Source organism: Nothoprocta perdicaria, unplaced genomic scaffold (genome assembly GCF_003342845.1).
Source record: "Nothoprocta perdicaria isolate Ctin4 unplaced genomic scaffold, notPer1 scaffold_33, whole genome shotgun sequence".
Classification (NCBI taxonomy): Eukaryota; Metazoa; Chordata; class Aves; order Tinamiformes; family Tinamidae; genus Nothoprocta; species Nothoprocta perdicaria.
In genome coordinates, this window is record NW_020455566.1 from 970538 (window position 1) to 978315 (window position 7778).

The window sequence follows — 7778 nt, forward strand, 5'->3', positions numbered from 1 at the left end:
CCTCCAGAGCATTTCTGCACCAGGGGAAAAAGAGCTGGAGAGGACAGACAACCTGGGGTGAGAACCGGGGATAAGAGACGAGGTTAGGAGCTTGGAGATGCCGAGGGAGAGGAGTAGATAGTCTCAGGTCACACTCCATGGCCTTGCCGACGTGTCCATGCAACAGGGCTGCATCCACACCACCCTGGCAACCTCCCTCTCCTTCCCAAGCTTTCCAGGGCTTGCCTTGGCACCACAGAGCTGTTTCACTAATGAGCCTTGCGGTCTGAGGTTGCTTTGTCGCTGCTGGAGCCCCACGCTGCCCCGGTCATTGCAGGCACTGCCGTGAGTGCCATCGAGGGCTGGACGGAGGTGGAACACCTCCGTCGTGCGGCAGCATCCAACGCGTGTTGGCAGCGTTTAGGTTTGCCCTTCGGATGCTCGGAGGAACTTGGAGTTTGGATGCCAGTGAGTGCGTGAGCGGGTCTCACTGCTGCCCTAGAGCAGGACTTGCTCTGATTTGTGTTTTTAGCATTATAAGCAAAAGTGACAGTTTATACAAATAGCCTGAAATCCTGTCTGGAGAGACTCAGGTTGGATTTTTCCAAGCTTTAATGAGGGTATTAAACATAGCTGAACTTTGCTGTCATCTCTGATAGCAAAGATCCCGAGACCAGAATTCACAGAGCAATAACACATCATTCATTTATCCAAGTAACTTGATGATGTGGCCTACAGATTTCAGGAAAAAAAAAAAAAAAAAAAAAAAAAGTCACTTCTTGACTTCTGTACTTGTCTGCTTTCTGGGATCCAAGCCTAAAGGTGATTAACATAATTGGCCTCCCACTTTATAGCCCTTCATTTGCACTGCTCCCCTTGAACTGGTGCTTGGACACAACTATTTATCGACCCTTCAGCTGGAGGCTGGGCTACGTCCCTCCCTGAGCTGACATGTGCTGCCCTTTGCCATCCCAGGGAAGAGCAGCTTGACTAGGAGACACCTCAGGCTATCGTGCGGACAGTAAATTCCTAATTTTTGCAGCTGGAGGGAAAATTGATGAAACATAACTTCCTAAAGCATGCAAAAACAAAGGAGCTGACAGATAAAGAAAAGCAACATAGATTTAGAGAAGATGGTGGTGAGGAAGAGAGACTTCAATGTATTGACAGAGGACATCTCTTTGGAAAGGATACGGAGAAGCAGAAGAGCTGTGCCCTGAGCGGGCACAAGGCCCCCAGTCTGCAGGAGGAACCGGCCGTGCTGGGAGTGACCAGTGGGGCTCAGTCCCGAGTTCTCCCCAGCTTCAAGCCCAAGAAGGAAATGCAGAGAAAGTGGAAAGCAGGTCATGCAACCAGGATGGATACAAGATAGCAGGGGCATGATGAAACGTTAAAGCGCAGCGCACAACTGGAAGGGGCTTAGAGGGTAATGAGAGTTACTGATGTTAAGTGTCTTAGCGTAAGGAAGGGAGATGTGCTGCTCAGCAGCAAGGGGAAGCTGGGGCGGGCACTGGAGGCCCACGCCTGGGGGTTCTGTGCGATCTTGGTGTCCTTACTGGCCACGGTTGTGTTGTCCACAGCCTTGACCATCTCTCCTGCTCTTACACTGGATCTCAGGGTCTCCCCTTGGTGATTCCCAGTCACACATTGCTTCCAGGAGGGAATCTCATCTGGAGGTGACTGGAATGAGATTTTTCTGTGCTCTAGACTTGAAGTACAAACCTATCAGTACCCTCCCATAAGTGCATAGATCTGTTTTGTTTTGTGTTTTCCATGAGATCTCTCAGCTCTTCAGATTTTATGTTGTGTTTAATTATTACCATCTGCTATTCCAGTCCCCAGGGACTGCTTGGTCTATTTGGTGGCTGTTGGTCTCTGGTTAAACCAGCCCCATTGCCCAGCAACTTCCTCTGCAACCCCTCTCACAGCAGGATTAAGGCCTATTTCTGCCCTATATCCCCATTAGCAGTATTAAAACTTGAGCCCCCATGGCCTTCCACATGACACCCTGGTTAGAGACTGGAAATAGTCCCTGCTTAGAGCGCCTAGAAATCCCCACAGCCCGGGCGGAGGTGGCAGCCTTTGCTCCGGGCCTCCTCTCCGGCCTTCCTGCCGCCTTATTTGCTCAGCGCTTGGTTCAATGTGCTGCAAGGTCAGGGACTGGCACCTTGAACCTCCCCGTGTGGCAGTCAAGGCAGCTGGGAAACACGGGCACCTGCGGGCGCCCGCTCCCGCGCTGCTGTGGCCTCCTGGGCACACGGAAACGCCTGCACCAGGGGCTCAGGTCGCCGTCCTCGGGATCTGGGAGAGCCCAAGAACCTGCTCCCGTGACGCTCCGATGGCTACAGGGGTCAGGAGCTGGCCCTGAGGCAGGAGGGTCATCACATCCCTTCTGCTGCCCAAGGAAGTGTCCCCTGCAAGTTACCCACGGAGGGCGAGCATCCCCCTGGCGCTGTGCCCCCCATCCCAGGCTGCTCCAGAGATGAAGGAGACGGGCAGGATGCAGCCCGTGCTGGGAAGGATTTCATTGCATGTGTGTGCAGCGCCTGAGGCAGCAGGAGCCCGGGTGTGCTTTGATCCAGCCCTGCAGGACTCTTGTCCCGCTGCCTCGGTGCTGGCACAGAGCGAGCAAGCGCACACGTGTGTGCGTGTGCATGCAAGCGAGCAGCACATGAGAGCACGCGTGTGCAGCCTTGCATGCGTGCCCGCGTGTGTGCTAACGCGTGCGTGCACGCACGTGCAAATGCAGGTAATGTGCGTGCATGCACGTGCAAATGCAGTGTGCAAGCATGCACGTGCACGTTCCATGCTCACGGCACCCCTTCTTGTGTCCCCACAGATCTCGCGCACCCCAGCCGCCCTGCAGTGCCTCAGTTTCCCCGCACCACAAGGGCTCTAGGGCGGGTTTTCCATCCACCCTCTCTCCTCCCCCAGCAGCGCAAGCTCTGTGCGTTTGCTAACGGCCGGGTTAATCATTCACCCTCCTCCCTACACCCTGCCCGAGCCCAGCTCACTTCCCCCTGGCCAGGCCCAGGGCTCAGCAGCTCCCAACATCCCACCACGACTGTTATTAAGGACTCAGGGACCTTGGATCGCCCCGTTCCTGGGAAAGCAAAGCACCAGGGTGGCCCTGTGGGCATCGCTGGTGACTCTCTGCTCTGCCCTCCCCAGGCCGTGGCTGCGGGGTGACACTGAGGGGACACAGCCACCGAGAGCCTGGAGTAGGGAGGTGACAGCAGCGCAGGGACGCAGCACCGGGACAGGCTGGAGGGCACTCGGTAAGGACGCTCCGCATTCGCACTGGGGTCCTCTCGGGACCCTGGGGTCCTTCCCATCCCCTGGAGATGCCCACGGGGCTGACGGGGTGGTGGCCGTGTCGCCCCAGGGGCAGCATGACAGAGGTGGAGCCCGTGCTGGACTTCGCGTCCTCGGGGAGGACCGGCCGCCGCAACGCCCTGCCCGACATCCTGGGCTCGCCGGCCGGCGTCAGCCCCTCCGACCTGCCGCTCAAGCTCGCCGAGATGTCCCTCAGCGCAGGTAGGTGACGGCCACCGGGGTCGACCTTCTGCTGCACCAAGGGGTGAGAACGGGGAGCTCTGCCTGTCGCTCCACAGGGACTGAGGCTACGGGCTGGTGCCTCATAGCAGAGCATGGGATGGTCATGGTGTTTGGGGTGGTTTGGTGATGATCAGTGTTTGGGGAAGTGGCTGATGGTATTTGGAGAGATGGGTGAGCACCAGGGTGTTTGGGGAGGTGGGTGAGGACCACAGTGTCTGGGGAGGTGGGTGATGACCACTGCTCTCGGGGCGGTGGGGGAACACGTTGTTTGTGTGTTTGGGTGATCACTATGGTATCAGAGCAGGGGGGTCATGAGGTCTGGGGAGACGAGTGAAGACCACAGTGCTCAGGAAGGTGGTGACCAGCTGGTGGAAAGGGCTTGGGGTCCTCTCAACCACCTGCTCTCCCCGCAGACAGGTCCCAGGAGATGCAGTCACCATCCACGGAGGTGCCCCCTCCGCAGCTCCAAAGCCCAGAGCTGAAGGACACATCCTAACCCCGTGGTGGCTGCGGCAATGCGTGTCTGGCCAGCAGGGCTTGGGGACAATGTGGAGAACGGGGCGAGTTCCAGCAGCGCGGCCTGGAGTTGTCCACGTTTTCCTCGGTGCAGCGCAGCACGGACACCGGCCGCTTCCCGGCACAGTGGAGCACGGAGGGACCTGCGGTAATGGAGCAGGATCCACCTCGGGATGGGAGCTTCGTCCCGCTGGAGGAAACGACTCTCCTGCTGCAGCACCAGAACCAACTGGTGGGACTGGGCTCCAGGGGGGCATCTTCTTGGCTTGGTGGCCACCACGAGGAGTGGGGCGAGCTGCCTGCAGCGGGTTGACCTCGGCGTCTTCATCACTGTGATGTTTTGGGTGCTGTGTTCATGTTCTGTCCATTATCCAGGGGATGATGCTTTTCAGGCCCGGGGGGCAGCACCAACGTCCCCCATGGGGGGTCTGAAGCACCCCTTGAGCTCTTAGCACACAAAAGGAGCCCACGTCCGGCCTCATGGTGGTGGCACCTCGTGATTCTTGAGGGAAACTGGCCTTGGCCAAGCGCCATCCCTGCTTGGGCAGCAGGAGCAGGGCAAGGGACAAGCCCATGGCCAGGGAGCCCTGGGGCTAAGGCAGCCTTCCCATTGGCGCTGGGGGGCCAGACAGCAGGACCCCCTGGTATCCACCTCACCAGGTGGGACACCCTCTGTGTGGGGCTGTTGCTGCCGTGGGGACCGTGCTGGAGATTGTGGAGGACACAACCAAGGTGTTGCTGCTTTGGACACCCTGGGGCACCTGCGTCTGCCAAAGCCACCTGCAGCCCCAACACAGGAGCCCTGGGACCACCCGGAGGGAGGAAACCAGCAGCAAGTGCAGGGGCTGGGACCTCCACGGCCCGATGCCACGGGTGGCTTGGGGTGCGGGCACAGCGGCAGCCAGCGAGGTCGCTGCAGAGCCGGCTGCTCCGTGGCAGGACACGAGCGGAGGCTGGGACGGGACAGCCAACCTATAGCTGTCGCTGTGGGACTAGCAAAGCGGGACCGGCGGCTCTGCAGAGCCACGAGGGAGCAGCCCCAGCGCGGTGGCCTTGGTGGCAGCGCCCAGGGTGTCTCGGGATCTGCAAGGGGGAAGCAGCTCTGTTGGGGAGAGTGTCGTGTGTCCCTGTGTCCGTGGGTGCGCATCTGTGCACACGGGCACAGCTGCAGGGAGAGCCAGGGCCTTGCACGTCCCCATGCACGGGCACGTGGGTGTGGGAATGCATGGGCGTCCACGCGTGTCCATGGGCACGAGTGTCAGTGTGGGTGGGCACCCGTGTACCTGGGCGCTTATGTGCGTGAATATCCATGCTTGCTATGTGCATGGGTGGCCTTCTACACAGGTGTCCATGTGTGGGTGTCTGTGCTTGCTGTGTTCATGGGTGGGTGTGTGCAAGGGTGACCACACGCATGGGTGCTCATGTACAAGGGTGACCTTGTGCATGGATGTTCATGTGGGGTGTCTGTGCTTGCACATGTGTTCACATGCAAGAGTGACCATTGTGCATGGGTGTACATGTGGGGGGGACTGTTTGGACTCGCTGTGTGCGTGTGTGCTCATCTGCAAGGGTGGCCATGTACACAGGCGCTGGCATGCCCACGCTTGCCGTGTTCGTGAGCAAGGGTGACTACATGTATGTGTGTTCACATGTGTGCATGTCCATGTTCGCTGTGTGCATGGGTGACCTCACGCGTGGGTGCTCATGTGCAAAGGTGACCATGTGCACAGCTGCCCAGGTTTGCCATATTCACGGGTGCTTGTACACAAGGGTGACCGTGTACATGGGTTCTCATGTGCAAGGGTGAGCGTGTGCATGTGTGTCTGTGCTTACTGTGTACATGGGTGCTCATGTGCACCCGTGTCTGCATGCATGGGTGCCGGTGTGCAGGGATATTCGTGTGCCTGTGTGCATGGACGCATGTGGGAGGTGTCTGTGTCTTGTGTCATCCCGCAGCCTCGCAGGAGGGCTGGGAGCAGCGCAGAGGCCAGAGCTGGGCGGAGGCTGCAGGACAGCGGGCAGGAGCGGGGACATTCCCCCGCGCCAGCTGTGCCCCGTCCCACGGCACCAGCAGGGTCTGAGGAAGAGCACTAAGCACCTCGGGGGGTGTTTGGCCCAGGGATCTCTTTGGGTAATAAACTGTATTTTCCTGTGAAGCTGCTCTGCAGCGGGTCTCGGGTGACGAGGACAGCAGCCGCGGCCGAGCCCCTCTCCGGAGCCTGAATTTGAGCTCCCCTCTATTTTTAGCTCCTGCAATGACAGCCCGGGGCCGGGCAGAGGGTGTCCCCGGGTGCCTCCTGGACTCGCTTCGTCTCCAGCTGGGCGCTTGGCAGAGCAGAGCTCAAACAGGGCACCCAAGGGTGGCAGCACCCGGCCCGCAACCAGCAGCTCTGCAAACGTGGCCACGTCACCTGCTTTCCCACGAGGCACGGGCAAGACCTGGGGTGGCAGCGGGTGTCCCATGGGCACCGCAGTGGGTGCCTAGCGGGCCAGGGGCCACCGTCCCCCCCGGCTCGGCCGCATGGCAGGAGCTGCAAGTGGAGGAAAGGTTAAGCGGGGAGGCGGGCGCAGCTGCCGCCGTCCCCTCGGTGGCACCGGCACCCACACGGGGCCGCGTCCGACCACAGCGGCATCCGAGCGGCTGTTCTGCCCCATCAGAGCCTCCCCCTGAGGAATAACCACGGGAAGGGGCATCTCTGCGCCCGCCACCCCAGGTGACGGTGATGCGGTTGCCCCCTCCTCCCCCATCACCGGGGACCCATGGGCTCCTAGGGAGGTGATGCGGAAGGTCCTCCTGGCCTGCTGTCCTCCACCACCACCAACCCTCTGCTCCGCGGCCTCCCGGGTACCCGCCTGGGGGATTCGTGCCAAGCCGGCCTCGGTGATGACGCGTGCCACCATGGGGGCATCTCCAAGGCTGCTACATCCTGTGCAACAGGATGCGGAGCCGCCGATGACACAGCGCCGCGTCCCACCTCCCGCAACGGCACGGGCTGCACATGGCGGGGACCACGCGTGCCCCTCATAGCTGCTACGCGTGGCCCCGGCCACATACATGTGTGTCCCTGCACATACAGCTGGGGACACGCGTGTCCCGGTGCACACACGGCCAGCACCATGTGCATGCCTTCACATAGGGCTGTCACACGTGTCCCTGCACATACAGCTGGGGACACGCGTGTCCCTGTGCACCCATGCTACACACAACGAGGACCACGTGTCCCCGCACACATGCCAGAGCTCATACGTGTCCCTGCACACACACTGCACATGGCCAAGCCCACGCGTGTCCCTGAACACGCCTGCGATCACGCATGTGCCCGCACACACAAGACCACGTGCATCCCTGCGCACACCCCTGCCGCACGCAGCCAGGACCACGCGTGTCCCCAACGCACGGTCACGACCACATGTGTCCCCACGCACACGCCAGACCCTGCACGCACACACGGGGCAAACGTGTGGTCCCACGCAGGACCAGGACCACGCACGTGGCCCCGCACACACCCCCTGCCCACGCACTCCCCGCACACACCCGCTATCCCGGTCGCGACGGCGCCGTCCCCGTGTCCCTGCCCCACAGACACGCGTGTCCCCCCCCGTGTCCCCCGCCGCGCGCGGGGGGCGGCCGCGGGCCGCGCTCACGTGACGCGGCCGCTATTTAAGGAGGCGCCGGGGCGGGCGCGGCCCCGCGGCTGGTGCGCGCGGCGGCTTCGCTCCGGATC

The 7778-nt window shown here is 61.0% G+C and overlaps 1 protein-coding gene across 1 annotated transcript; it reads left to right on the forward strand.

The window, feature by feature from the left end:
* Positions 1-3371: 3371 nt before the first annotated feature.
* On the forward strand, positions 3372-4090 carry LOC112950928 (cAMP-dependent protein kinase inhibitor beta-like). The gene is made up of 2 exons (XM_026043558.1): positions 3372-3520; positions 3955-4090. The coding sequence occupies exons 1-2, from the start codon at positions 3372-3374 to the stop codon at positions 4031-4033; spliced, it is 228 nt and encodes a 75-aa protein (XP_025899343.1). The 3' UTR covers positions 4034-4090.
* The last annotated feature ends 3688 nt before the right edge of the window (positions 4091-7778 follow it).

Excerpts from the sequence above, each read along its gene's own strand:
- LOC112950928 (XM_026043558.1), top strand. The coding sequence starts at position 3,372 with ATGACAGAGGTGGAGCCCGTGCTGGACTTCGCGTCCTCGGGGAGGACC. Across the intron at positions 3,521-3,954 it reads ATGTCCCTCAGCGCAGGTAG|GTCCCAGGAGATGCAGTCAC; the intron begins GTGACGGCCACC and ends CCCCGCAGACAG.